The 14,251-nt window shown below is 60.5% G+C and overlaps 1 protein-coding gene across 8 annotated transcripts in view; it reads right to left on the reverse strand.

Moving 5' to 3' along the window:
• DLG3 (discs large MAGUK scaffold protein 3) overlaps positions 1–14,251 on the reverse strand; it is a 183,511-nt gene that overhangs the window by 14,108 nt on the left and 155,152 nt on the right. For 6 of the 8 annotated variants that reach the window (XM_089781780.1, XM_075917662.2, XM_089781781.1 and 3 more), the window contains 4 exons: positions 9,438–9,614; positions 5,752–5,827; positions 4,997–5,096; positions 631–672 (listed from right to left, as the gene is read on the reverse strand). In XM_089781780.1, coding sequence (XP_089637906.1) covers positions 631–672; positions 4,997–5,096; positions 5,752–5,827; positions 9,438–9,614 — 395 coding nt within the window. Of the gene's footprint in view, positions 1–630; positions 673–1,970; positions 2,017–4,996; positions 5,097–5,751; positions 5,828–9,437; positions 9,615–14,251 lie in introns of all 8 variants that reach the window. The other 2 variants (XM_089781778.1, XM_089781782.1) reach the window with 1 other exon arrangement.

The following is a 14,251-nucleotide window of genomic DNA, read 5'->3' on the forward strand; positions in this document are numbered from 1 at the left end:
CACAACCTTTTAGGGACTTGAAAGCTATTGCATCCCTCTCATGCTGCTCTTTTCAGACTAAACAAACCCAGTTCTTTCAATCTTCCCACATAGCTCATGTTCTCTAGACCTTTCATCATACCCGTTGCTCTTCCCTTGACCCTCGCCAATTTCTCTCCAATTTCCTGCAGCGTAGTGCCCAGAACTGGACACAGTCTCCAGTTGAGGCCTAATCAGTGCAGGGTGGAGTGGAAGAATGACTCCTCGTGTCTCTCTTGCTCATAATGCCCCTGTTAATACAGCCCAGGATGAGGTTTGCGGGTTTTGCAACAGTGGCACTCCGCTGACCCCCAGATCCCTTTCGGCAATACTGCCCAGGTAGTGCTCTCCCATTCGGTGTGCGCAGCTGGTTATTCCGGGCTAACAGCAGTACTTGGCATTTCTTCTTCCTGAATCCTTATCCATACTGCTACCTAGTCCCGGCAGAAAAGCTGCCATCCCCTTGAGGGAGCTGGCCACAGCATCTCTAGGACCTTCAGCTGAGTGGCCAAAGGAAGCATCGGCCTCCGAACAGGGAACACCACGGGCACAACAGAGAATGAAGACGCTTAGCACACACAGGGGCGAAGACACGGGGAGAGAGACACTTACTGGAACTGCTCTCGCTGTCACTGGTGTTTGACGTCACGCCCTCTGCAAACCAACAAGAAAAAGACGCCAATTCAGAACACGCGCAGCCAGGAGCTCACAAAAGGTGCGTGGGGTAGGAGACAGTCACCAAACGCTAGTGGCCACAGGACACAGGGAGAGGAGATGGGCAAGCCCCACAGCTGATCACAGCGTGCTGACCCAATGAGATTTGTCGCAGATTCAGCCTGTCCCCAGGGGCTACACTCAAACTGGCATTTCCAGGTGCACAGCCCCACTAGCAGGTAGATTTCAAGGCTCCTCTGTCAGTAGCTGTGGCAGGGATATCCAGTGCGGTGCACTTGGGGCACCGTGGCAAGTGTCAAAAGAAGGTGGGAATGCCAGAGGCAAGGCTTCCTTTCCCTGTAGCCTGTAGGCATGAACTTACGGCTAGCTGGCTCCCTTTCCCCAGGCTGGAAAGCTCTATCCTGGCATCAGACACGGCCTACCCTGGTAAGGCACCAGGTCTCATCCTGCATCATCTCCAAGAGCAGGGAGCTGCCCCCATGAAGGATCCAGCATGAACTAGACAGAGGGCTGACGCCCGCCGGCAGTCCAGTCGGTTTCCAAGTCCCAGCTGGCCAGGTGCCATGCGGGGCTGGGAGGTGGGAGGGAGGAGGGTGGCTGCCGTAGCACACAGACACACCAGCACAAACCCTAAGCGAGGTGTAATCTGACCGGGGGTGCGGCAGGACTCACAGAGACAAGACACTGACGAGACGGAACAGAGTTCGGGGCCTTGCTTGTTTAAGCCATTTCCGATGCTGCAGACACCGCGGCCTGCTCCCTTCGGTGTGGGGAGCCCGGGTGCGGAGATCGCCTCCCCAGCGGAGTCTGTGTCACAGCTCAGGGCACGTGCGCAAGCACCGGAGCAGGCAGGCAGCACAGTGACACAGCTCCCTGCTTCAGGAAGAGCCAGCAGCCCACGTCACTGGGCCCTGACTGCAAGCCAGCAGCAGCTGCCAATGCAACCAGGACACATACTCATCTGGGCTGGCATTCAACCCGAGAGCCAGCTGGAGCTAAGCTCCAGCTGTGACCACCAGCCTGTGGAGGACACAGTGCGGCTCCCCCTGCCATCAGCGCAGGGGAATTCTAACTCCATGCAGCAGGCACAAGAGGCTGTTCTACCTCTCCTGGGGGGACGGAGCGCTCCCTTAAGCCTAGCCCCCACCACCTCCACTGCCTGGTGCCACACATCAAGAGCAGCCTTCACTCCCAGCGCCTGGATCCCAGCCTCCCCCGGAAACACCGCCAGACATGCCAGAAATGGAGAGTGAACAATGCGCATTTAAATGACTTACTCAGGTTCTTTGCTCCATAATAATCGTCACTTAACCCAGGGAAGTCCTGATTTCAGAGCCCGCAGGAAGGGGCAGAGAGCCAGAGAGGGGAGTAAGAGAGAGGGAGAGGAAGAAGACAGAGCCAGGTGAACATTAGTGACAGGAGTGCAGAACAGCTGAGAGCTGCAATTGCAAGTGAGGTTACACAATTCAAAAGCATCTTTCTGGGGCAGGCAACGCATCCAGCCGTCACACTGCCGACCCGAGCAGCGTCCTCTCACCAAGCCAATGGCCGTCTCAGGGCCTCCAACCTGCCTCACAGGGCCTGCAGGCCACCTGCTCGCGGAACACACTCGGGGAAGGTGCCTGCAAAGGAAGAGCTGGCCCTGGAGCAGCCCAAGTGAACTGCTCCAATCCCGGAGGCAGGGAGGCCTTCCCAAGAACGTCCCTGGCTGCATCTCCCACTCCAGGTGACTGAGGGCCCTAGAGCCCTCTGCCCACACCCGTGCCCTGGTACACTCCAGGCTTAGCCTTGAAAGGGCTGAGCAGTTCAAACCCCTTGGCAGCTCCCCGAGGGAGCACCCAGGGCAAACACTGCTCCCTAACCAGCACATCAGAAGTGGCTTCAGAGCACGTCTACACAGCAGGGCTAAGGTGGAATTAAGCTATGTAATTTCAGGTGTGTCAATTGCACAGCTGACATTGAACTAGCTTAACTCGGCTTTGGGCGCTGGCTACGCAGCAGGAATCAAAGGGAGAGCACTTCCACTTCCCTTACTCCTCGGGAAAGGAGGGTTCCAGGGCTCGGAGTCAGAAGTCCTGCAGCTCATCGTTATTTCGAAATACAGGCTTGCAGTGTAGACATGCTCCTTGTTATTCCACAACAATGCTGCTGTGCAGACGTCTCCTTAGTGGAGCGCTGTGAAGCATTTCAATGCGGAGACTGGCTACAAGTAGCTAAGAGGAACAGACAAGGAATGGGGTCCCCACGGCATGCTCACCGGGAGCTGGCTGAGGCTGGGCCTTCAAACAGACTAGAGCGCCACAGGCAGGGAGCAAATCCCCTTTGGTCACAAAGCTGATTATGTTCAATTGCCTGGTGCTGCCCTCTGCAAGCAAACCGTCAACCCCCTTTTTCCCAGATGATCCCAGATCACAAACCCGTCCAGGAGGGAAAGCAGAAAACCAACCCCCCTTCCCAGGGACTCTCCCAGACATGGCTCCCACTCCCCCACCAATACCACAGCCACCGGTGCCGGGCATGCTGGGGAGCCGTGAGCCCCCTTGAGCAGAGGGGACGCTAAGTTCACAACTTGCTGGCAAAACTGGAGGAGCCTCGAGGGGGGGGCCTCCCCCCCCAGAAGGGTCTGTGCATTCGGTTCGCCAGCGCAGCCTGGCTCCTACCTAAGGACACTGCAGCCACACGTGCAGATGCATCTAGCAAGCGCGCTGGGCAGCCACAGCACCAGCCACCCGCGGCCAGAGGCCCCGGAGCATGCAGATGCACACGCGGCTGTCAGGGCCAGGAAGAAACGAGGCATGCCGGACACCCCCCCCCCCCAGACATCTGCAGGCCTGTTCGGCAGGCTGGGCACTGAACGCCTGTGAAAGCCTGGCCCCTCTCCCATAGACAGAGACCAAGCCAAGCTGCCGTAAGAGCTTGGGATCCCAGACTCTCCGTGTGGGACACAGCATGGCCCTGCCTCCTGTCCTACCTGCGAGGACCACAGCTGTCTGCAGGACAAGGCCAGCGGAGCCACCAATACCTCACTAGAGCGGCTGACGTTCAGCCAGCTCGCAGCCCAGGCTAAGAGCCCTCCCTCACGTGGACTGCCAGCAAGGAGCGGGTTTGCAGGGGGAGCCCGGCAGTTCCCCAGAGGAGCATGGTCCAGCCCCTCCCTGGCTGAAGGGAAGAGCCTGGCGTGCAGAGCCCTTGCTCCTAGACAGTGCGGTTCTCACCACGCGCTCACCTCAGCTTTTACCCTGGAGAGAACACGCAGGGGGAGAGCAGCCTGACAGCCCTGGGCTCTGCACCTTCACCCCACCACACCCAGCACGGAGTGGGGACTGAGCCGAGGTCCCGGATCCCAGCCACAGGCCCGAGCCAGGGTTTGTCCTTGTGGCGCTGCCCAGCTCCACGTGGGAAGCTGCTCTCCCCGGTCTTCCAGCAAGGAGTGTGCACGAGGCGGTTCACTGGGGCCACGGAGGGAGCTGTCCCTCCCACAGCTGCAATTCCTCCATGGCCGAGCCAAGCACAGAGCAGCTCTGCAGACGGCGGGACTGGCCCAGAGGTGCCTCTGGAGCAGGTGACGTGGCTGGACTCGCTATGCCTAATGGGTTGGTAGCTGAGCAGTGCCAGGCTCAGTAGGGACAGCAAGGGACACGGTGCCCCCCACTCCCACTTCAACACAAGCCTGGAGTTCCATATTCCCTCACCTCATTCTGAGCGCAGGGAGAGGCAGAGGGGCCCCAGGGCACATGAGAAGGCAGAGCCCTGGGGGGAGCATGTGAGGAGGGAGGAGCAGGGGAGGCAGAGTCCCTGGCACACCAGGGAGAGCAGAGGAAGACAGAACAGAGGGTTGATCACGTGCTGAGAAGCTGTGAAAGGATGAAAACAGCGAACTGAGTGTGCACCAGCTGCTCTCCATCACCTGGGCCTTGGCCAGAGGCGGCTCGACTGGCAGCAGCTGGGAGAGGCAGTTGTGCGAGCGAAGGGAGGAGAAACTAGCAGAGACGCCCTCACTAGCGGCCGGCCGGGGCTGTGGCAGGGCGCTCGCCATTCATCCCTGTCATCTCAGCCAAGGCTGCCGTGGCCCCTGGCCTGGAGCCGCACGGCGGGAATCTCAACCTGCACCACGGCCAGGCAGCGGCAGCAGCTGCCTGAGGCTGGGAAACCCATCAGCCTGCTCTGCCTGCGGATCCACTTCCGACCTCGGCAGCTCTCAAGAGGGCAGAGTCCGGCGCAAAGGGATTGCTTGGCCGGGAAGCGCAGAGGAAGCAGGCGCTGGGCCTGCGCACTTTGCCCTCTCTGGCCAGCTGCTACTTACGTTCCTGTCCGCTGCTCTCCTGGGCCAGGTTCTCTTTGCTCTTGTAAAATGGAAACTTTCGGGAGAGGCGGAAACTCTTTTTACGTTTCGTTTTGCTCGACTGCGAAGAACATGGAGATGGAAGGGAGGACAGAAAAAACAATGGCATTTAACGCATGCACAGAAATTAAAATGAAGAGACAATGAGGGTCTGTGCAGGACAATCGCCCGCAAATGAAATCGTGGAGATTACATGGAAACTACAATGCAGGAGAGAAATTAAGCGGAGAGAAAAAATGTTGCAGGGATGCCGGAAGGTCAACTACCCAACCCACTTTCCACAGGAGTGAAGCCACGTCCCTAAGCAGCCCCCTTCCTCGGCTGAAGCGTGGCCAGCGATCGGCAAGGCTCTGACTCCAGCCACCCAGCCTGGGAAGCTGCATGCGCTTGCGCAGGGCTGAGCTGAGCCCAGAGGTTTTGTGATGCACCTTCTGCTCATGAGTGATCCAGGGCGCGACCAGCAGCGTACGGGGCCACACGCAGCATCACAGGGAGGTTCTGCTCCAAGCTTGCGTGTCTGTCCGAATCGGGACACCGCTCCAGGCTGCCAGCCCCGCAGACCCACAGCCAAGCCCACACCGTCCGGCTCGAACAGAAGCCTCAGAAGCAGCCCAGCTGGCCTCGACAGCTCCACTCAGGCATGCTCTGGCTGACACGATGCCGGCCCCTCCAGCTGCTGCCTCGCGCCAGCCCCTGCGCCCCAGCTCTGCACTTACCCTGTTGGACTCAATCATCCCAGTCCGGGCATGGAACTTCACTGTTTTCAATCGTGCTCGCTCCTTCTTTTCCACCCTGATGAGAATCCACAGGGAGAAAGCCTAGTTTGTGTGTGCACAGCTTGCTGCCCGGGTCAATGCCTGCTGGGCAGCAGGGCCCCTCTGCCCCGTCCATGGAACAACGCCCGTCTGGGAGCTGCCAATCCCCAGGAAGCGGCAGGGCTAGCTGGGGGGAGCCACACTTGGAGGGGGCTCTGGGCTATCAAGCAGAGTCTAACCAGCACCAGAAAGCTTGGGGGTGGGAGCCAGTGGGCAGCCCAGTCCTAGCCAAGCTGATCAACTGGCCCGCCTGCCCAGCACGAAGATCCCCTGGGGGAAGGGAGGGCGGGGGCTGCCCCAGAGAGCCGAACTGACACGTGGGGCCAGGGCTCACAGCAGAAGGTGAGGACACAGGGCCTTCCCCTCCCCCAGCTGGTCCCCTGGCATTAGCAATAGGGTTTGTGCCAGGTCACAGCCCCCTGCTTGCAGAGGCTGAACTCTGCCCAGGCCTTCACCCCGCTGCCCTAGAAGCACCATCTCGGTCGGGGCAGACCCTCCTCTTCCCCCAGCAAGCGGCTCCGGTTCTGCCTGCGAAGGCTGGGCCCTGCAGCAAGTGGAGCAGCCACAGGCATCTGCGCAGCCCGGCAGCTCTGCCTGGGACAGGAGCGAAACGCTGCCCCCAACTCCCCTGCTCCAGCGGCTCCGGACGGGACGGGAGCGAAACGCTGCCCCCAACTCCCCTGCCCCAGCGGCTCCGGACGGGACGGGAGCGAAACGCTGCCCCCAACTCCCCTGCTCCAGCGGCTCCGGACGGGACGGGAGCGAAACGCTGCCCCCACCTCCCCTGCCCCAGCGGCTCCGGACGGGACGGGAGCGAAACGCTGCCCCCAACTCCCCTGCTCCAGCGGCTCCGGACGGGACGGGAGCGAAACGCTGCCCCCAACTCCCCTGCCCCAGCGGCTCCAGACGGGACGGGAGCGAAACGCTGCCCCCAACTCCCCTGCCCCAGCGGCTCCGGACGGGACGGGAGCGAAACGCTGCCCCCCAACTCCCCTGCCCCACCGGCTCCGGACGGGACGGGAGCGAAACGCTGCCCCCAACTCCCCTGCCCCAGCGGCTCCGGACGGGACGGGAGCGAAACGCTGCCCCCAACTCCCCTGCTCCAGCGGCTCCGGACGGGACGGGAGCGAAACGCTGCCCCCAACTCCCCTGCCCCAGCGGCTCCGGACGGGACGGGAGCGAAACGCTGCCCCCAACTCCCCTGCCCCAGCGGCTCCGGACGGGACGGGAGCGAAACGCTGCCCCCAACTCCCCTGCCCCAGCGGCTCCGGACGGGACGGGAGCGAAACGCTGCCCCCAACTCTCCTGCCCCAGCGGCTCTGCCTGGGACGGGAGCGAAACGCTGCCCCCAACTCCCCTGCCCCAGCGGCTCTGGACGGGACGGGAGCGAAACGCTGCCCCCAACTCCCCTGCCCCAGCGGCTCCGGACGCTTTAGTAAGGCATTTGATACGGTCTCGCATGATATTCTTATTGATAAACTAGGCAAATATAACTTAGATAGGGCCACGATAAGGTGGGTGCATAATTGGCTGGATAACCGTAGTCAGAGAGTTGTTGTTAACGGTTCTAAATCCTGCTGGAAAGGGATAACAAGTGGAGTTCCTCAAGGGTCTGTTTTGGGACCCGTACTATTCAATATCTTCATCAATGATGTAGATATTGGGATAGAGAGTACGCTTATTAAGTTTGCAGATGATACCAAACTGGGTGGGGTTGCAACTTCTTTGGAGGATAGGGACATAATTCAAAATGACCTTAGCAAGTTAGAGAAATGGTCAGAGGTAAATAGGATGAGGTTTAATAAGGAGAAATGCAGAGTGCTCCACTTAGGAAGGAACAATCAGTTCCATACATACAAGATGGGAAGCGACAGTCTAGGAAGGAGCATGGTGGAAAGGGATCTAGGGGTCATAGTGGACCACAAGTTGAATATGAGTCAACAGTGTGATGCTGTTGCAAAAAAAGCAAATATGATTCTAGGTTGTATCAACAGGTGTGTTGTAAGCAAAACTCGTGAAGTCATTCTGCCGCTCTACTCTGCACTAGTTAGGCCTCAGCTGGAGTACTGTGTCCAGTTCTGGGCGCCACATTTCAAGAAAGATGTGGAGAAATTGGAAAGGGTACAGAGAAGAGCGACAAGAATGATTAAAGGTTTAGAGAACATGACCTATGAAGCCAGGCTTCATGAACTGGGCTTGTTTAGTTTGGAAAAAAGAAGATTAAGGGGGGACATGATAGCGGTTTTCAAATATCTAAAAGGGTGTCACAAGGAGGAAGGCGAAAATTTGTTCCTCTTGGTTTCTGAGGACAGGACAAGGAGTAATGGGCTTAAAGTGCAGCAGGGGAGGTTTAGATTGGACATTAGGAAAAAATTCCTAACTGTCAGGGTGGTCAAATATTGGAATAAATTGCCAAGGGAGGTGGTGGAATCTCCCTCTCTGGAGATAGTTAAGAACAGGTTAGATAGACATCTGTCAGGGATGGTGTAGACGGAGCTTGATCCTGCCTTGAGGGCGGGGGGCTGGACTCGATGACCTCTCGAGGTCCCTTCCAGTCCTATTATTCTATGATTCTATGATTCTATGAAACGCTGCCCCCAACTCCCCTGCCCCAGCGGCTCCGGACGGGAAAGCCACAGAAGCCAGAGCAGGTGGCTTGCTGGTTCCACATGGGATGGGACCTGCGCACAGGCAGACTTGGTGGCACACAAGGCAGAGGCGGCGTTTTCGGGCACGGGGCCCGGAGCTGCTGGGGGAGCCCCAGGCCTGTTTTCAGGCAGGGATGCAAAATCACGTTGAACAATGAACGGGTTAAATGTTACCTGATTAAATGGGGCCAGCTGGTGGGGGAGGAGGAGTAGCCCCCCCCCCCCACTACGGCCTGGCTGGAGTGGCCCCTGCACTGTGGACAGGGGCTGTTCCCCCCCCCCCCCCACTTCCAGCCTCGCATGGGGTCAGGAAGAGAGAAGAGTAGGGCTGGAGCCGTCTTCTGCCTGCAGCGGGCTGTGGGTCGCTCCCCAGTAAGCTCACATGAGGTATGGGAAGGACCAGTCGCTAGTCACTTTCCCCGCTTGCTGCTTCTACCAGAAAGAGGCAGCAAGGAGAGGAGTGGAGGGGGTATTTCAAAGCGGCAGCACCACCTGAAGCCAGGGCCAGACCCCGGGCTCCACACAGCACTGCCGCTTTGAAACGCCGCCTGCAGCCCGGGGGCTCCAGGCTACCCGTGGTGCGTGGACTCCCCCACTGGTCCTGGGCTCCACGCAGCACTGCTGCTTTGAAACGCCGCCTGCAGCCCAGGTGTCCCAGGCTACCCGCAGTGCGTGGACTCCCCCACTGGTCCTGGGCTCCGTGTGGCGCTGCTGCTTTGAAACCCTGCAGGGAGAAGGTCTGCAGTGACCTACCCACTGCTGCTTGCACTGCCCCCACTTGGATGGTGCACAGCCCTGCAGGGACCCACAGAGCCTCCTGACCAGGGGACACACACCTGGGCGTGGGAGAGCCTGGCTTTTGGCGGCCAGAGCAGGCCCTGTGCTGTGGCCAGGCCATTGTGGAGAATGGGAAGGGCCGGCTGCTGCCCAGACACTCACCTCTTTTTGCTGGGGATGACCCCAATCTGCTCACTTTCCCCGTGGGGGGTCACAAGTCTCGCTTGCCACCACTCGTCATCGGAGGCGTTGATGACATGCAGGATGTCCCCGTAGGAGAAGCTGAGCCCCTGGCTCGGCAGGCAGCTGTCCCGGGTCCTGTCATAGTCAAACAGGGCTCTGCAAAGGGACAGAAGAAGTGAGACCCCCCTGCTGATAATGGTACAGTCTGCCATAGTCAGTGGCTACTGGACAGCAGGTGATCAGACCAGGCCTTGCTCCGTAACCTCCTGGGGTGGGGCTGGAAGCCCCCCGAGATCCTGACCACGTCTGGGATTCTCAGCAGCTAGTTCCCCCCTTTTCAGACCTGGCCGTGCGGTGAGACCCTCTCCCAGCAAACCGAACCGCTTGCCCGAGGCAGGGCAGCGTTGCTCACGGCGCCGGCATCCCTAGATCGTGGGGTGCCGAGTGACCCTGGCAGCGCTGGGCTGGGATGCAGAGGGAGCACCCGGCTCTCAGCGTTGTGTGCAATCGGCACCCACCCCACTGCACCTGCCGTGTCTGCGTCTGCATCTGGTGTTAGCAATTACCGGTAGAGCCAGCAGAATTTGGCGACCACGTGTGTGGGCAGCAGTCAACAAAACATCTCGCAGGCCACACACACAACCCGAGGGGCCACAAGCTGCCCACCACCAGGCTAGAAATTCTCCGCTTCCGATGCCTAAGTGAGCAGGGTTTCTTGAGAAAGTCGTGCTCCACACCAGCCTCAGAAGTCACGCAGGCCTTTGTGCGGGCCTATGACCATGTTTGTATTGCAGCTTCAGGCTTCCCGTCCTCACTGCCTGGGCCCAGAAAGGCCTTGCAGCCCGTCAAAGCCGGCTCCCCACACTCCTGCCCTGGCTTTGAAGTGGCCGTCATTCTCATTTTGGAGGAGATTAAATGAGCCCTGAGCGTCAGATGTTTCTGCACCCACGTGGGCCACAGAGTTCACATCAGACCCGCTCCCCACGCCAGGCGGGCGCAAGAGCAGAGAAGGGAATCGGCAGGCTGAGGAACGCACTAGCCTTTGCTCCGTAGGCAGGGGCTGCCAGTGTCTCGAGCTGAGGTTACATCCCCTGGGGGCGGACAGAGACTGCCACACGAGAGGGCAGGCCATTCTCACAACTGACACTGATGTCTACATGCACGTTTTATCCAGAGACTGAAGTAGGAGTGTGTCTGAACATTTATCTACCTGCCCGTAATCAACTGGCTGCCTCCCGCGCGCGGTTCCAGCACGGCCGTCACGGCACAGAAGTGCAGTCGCCAAGGCTGGCTAGCAGCAGCAAAAACACACAGACGGATCTGGCCATTTCCCTAGAAGGCTAGGGGAGCGAATACAGGGCCGAGAGTGGAATGCGAGCCAAAGCACGTGTGGCTCCCATCTCCAAGCCAGCGTGGCCTGCTTCCTCCACGCTCCACAGCAAATGCAGGGCCGACAAGGCACCGCCCACGGCTGCAGAATGGGCCTGGAAGCCCAGCTTCACTCCCGCTGGAGGAAAGCTCGGCCACCTGGCATTGTAAGGGAAGCCTGATGGGCGCACGAGGGACAGTTAGCTCCTGGCTTCCTGCAATCGATCAGGCAGGACCCGCTAACACCCAAATTCTCTCTCCATGGCTTGTCTTTCTGCCGGAGGCCGTGAGCCGAGCCAGTTCCCCACGCAGGCCGGGGCCCAGCTCCCCCTCAGGATGGCTCAATTCCAGGGTCATTCACTTTCTCTCATGCAGACTGTGTCCTTGGTTGAGCGAGCAGAGTAACTCCGCACGGACAGAGCCCCGTGGCCGGACCGTCTACACGCCCACTACCACCTGCCCTGAGCAGCCGAGGGGAGTTTACCTGATTAGCCAGTCACGGGCTAGTCGTGTCCGACAGCTATGGTGTCACGTCAGGGTAACAAAACTGGGAGGGATTTTCTCCAAACCACCCAGAAACCTTTTCTCTCTGTTACCTTCTGAATGACTGGAGAGAAGCAGGGTTAACCCCAGGGCGTCTCAGAGACCCTTCAGGACAGCAGCACTTCGAGATCTCGTCTCCCCAGGGTTCACAGCCAGCCCCTGTGCTCTGGGAGTTTGTGCATTTACAGCCATATTCCTGTTCTCTCTCCCCTTCTGCTGTGCGACCCCCCTGCCGAGGAGGGAGGCAGTGAGGCTGGCTAGGTGCAGCGCGGTCACACACAGGACACATGCTGAGGCTAGTCACCTTCCCTCCCAGCGACATTAGAAGTGAGGCTTGGAACAGCAGAAGGTACAAATGCCTCCGTGTGGCTCTTTAATTGAGGCTCCATAGCCAGCAAAGCAGCAGGTCGGCAAGGCACTGGGGCTCCAGTGTGGCAGCTGGAGTCAGCAGAGCAATGCCGGGCCCTCCGTGCACGCCCCACGGCCCCTGCAGACCCAATGAGAAAGTCGCGCAGACTCTCCGAACCAGCCCAGTCACCCCCGAGGGAGCCACATTCGAGTGGGGATGTTAGACAGCGCTGCTACGTGACTGTGCGATAGGCCCCGGGCAGGGGCAGCAGCCAGTGCGCTCCCAAGGGAGCCACATTCGAGTGGGGATGTTAGACAGCGCTGCTACGTGACTGTGCGATAGGCCCCGGGCAGGGGCAGCAGCCAGTGCGCTCCCGAGGGAGCCACATTCGAGTGGAGATGTTAGACAGCGCTGCTACGTGACTGTGCGATAGGCCCCGGGCAGGGGCAGCAGCCAGTGCGCTCCCAAGGGAGCCACATTCGAGTGGGGATGTTAGACAGCGCTGCTACGTGACTGTGCGATAGGCCCCGGGCAGGGGCAGCAGCCAGTGCGCTCCCAAGGGAGCCACATTCGAGTGGGGATGTTAGACAGCGCTGCTACGTGACTGTGCGATAGCCCCCGGGCAGGGGCAGCAGCCAGTGCGCTCCCGAGGGAGCCACATTCGAGTGGGGATGTTAGACAGCGCTGCTACGTGACTGTGCGATAGGCCCCGGGCAGGGGCAGCAGCCAGTGCGCTCCCGAGGGAGCCACATTCGAGTGGGGATGTTAGACAGCGCTGCTACGTGACTGTGCGATAGCACCCGGGGCAGTGGCAGCAGCCAGTGCGCTCCCGAGGGAGCCACATTCGAGTGGGGATGTTAGACAGCGCTGCTACGTGACTGTGCGATAGGCCCCGGGCAGGGGCAGCAGCCAGTGCGCTCCCAAGGGAGCCACATTCGAGTGGAGATGTTAGACAGCGCTGCTACGTGACTGTGCGATAGGCCCCGGGCAGGGGCAGCAGCCAGTGCGCTCCCAAGGGAGCCACATTCGAGTGGAGATGTTAGACAGCGCTGCTACGTGACTGTGCGATAGGCCCCGGGCAGGGGCAGCAGCCAGTGCGCTCCCAAGGGAGCCACATTCGAGTGGAGATGTTAGACAGCGCTGCTACGTGACTGTGCGATAGGCCCCGGGCAGGGGCAGCAGCCAGTGCGCTCCCGAGGGAGCCACATTCGAGTGGGGATGTTAGACAGCGCTGCTACGTGACTGTGCGATAGCACCCGGGGCAGGGGCAGCAGCCAGTGCGCTCCCGAGGGAGCCACATTCGAGTGGGGATGTTAGACAGCGCTGCTACGTGACTGTGCGATAGGCCCCGGGCAGGGGCAGCAGCCAGTGCGCTCCCAAGGGAGCCACATTCGAGTGGAGATGTTAGACAGCGCTGCTACGTGACTGTGCGATAGGCCCCGGGCAGGGGCAGCAGCCAGTGCGCTCCCAAGGGAGCCACATTCGAGTGGGGATGTTAGACAGCGCTGCTACGTGACTGTGCGATAGGCCCCGGGCAGGGGCAGCAGCCAGTGCGCTCCCGAGGGAGCCACATTCGAGTGGAGATGTTAGACAGCGCTGCTACGTGACTGTGCGATAGCACCCGGGGCAGTGGCAGCAGCCAGTGCGCTCCCGAGGGAGCCACATTCGAGTGGGGATGTTAGACAGCGCTGCTACGTGACTGTGCGATAGGCCCCGGGCAGGGGCAGCAGCCAGTGCGCTCCCGAGGGAGCCACATTCGAGTGGGGATGTTAGACAGCGCTGCTACGTGACTGTGCGATAGGCCCCGGGCAGGGGCAGCAGCCAGTGCGCTCCCGAGGGAGCCACATTCGAGTGGGGATGTTAGACAGCGCTGCTACGTGACTGTGCGATAGGCCCCGGGCAGGGGCAGCAGCCAGTGCGCTCCCGAGGGAGCCACATTCGAGTGGGGATGTTAGACAGCGCTGCTACGTGACTGTGCGATAGGCCCCGGGCAGGGGCAGCAGCCAGTGCGCTCCCGAGGGAGCCACATTCGAGTGGGGATGTTAGACAGCGCTGCTACGTGACTGTGCGATAGGCCCCGGGCAGGGGCAGCAGCCAGTGCGCTCCCAGCCCCACTCCGGGGAGATCCCTGTGCCGATGCCTCTGATCCCGAGGCAGCAGCATGGGGTGGAAGGCAGGAACCAGTCCGAAAACCCGAGCACGCTGTGGACAGAGGCTGCACTGGCATCCATGGAGCAGCCTCTGTCTGTGGCAAGCTCGGCCCACTGCGGACAGAGGCTACTCTGTGGCAGCCTCTCCTGCCCCCCCACCGCCCCACGCTTGGGGAACCGGGGCAGCTGGAGACCCAGCTTTTAAACCGGCTCACCCCAGCACTGGCTCCTGCCTGTCCCCCCTCCGCTGTCTCTGGGGGAGCCAGCAAAGGCGGGAGGCAGGTGGTGCTGCAGAGCTGGCCCATGTGGGGAGTTGGCTAAAAGCCGGCTCCCCCCCACCCCGCTCCCTGCGCTGCTGCCTCGCATAGAAAGGCAGCAGCATG

This window comes from Pelodiscus sinensis, chromosome 13, assembly GCF_052426305.1.
Source record: "Pelodiscus sinensis isolate ZL-2025 chromosome 13, ASM5242630v1, whole genome shotgun sequence".
Lineage (NCBI taxonomy): Eukaryota > Metazoa > Chordata > Testudines > Trionychidae > Pelodiscus > Pelodiscus sinensis.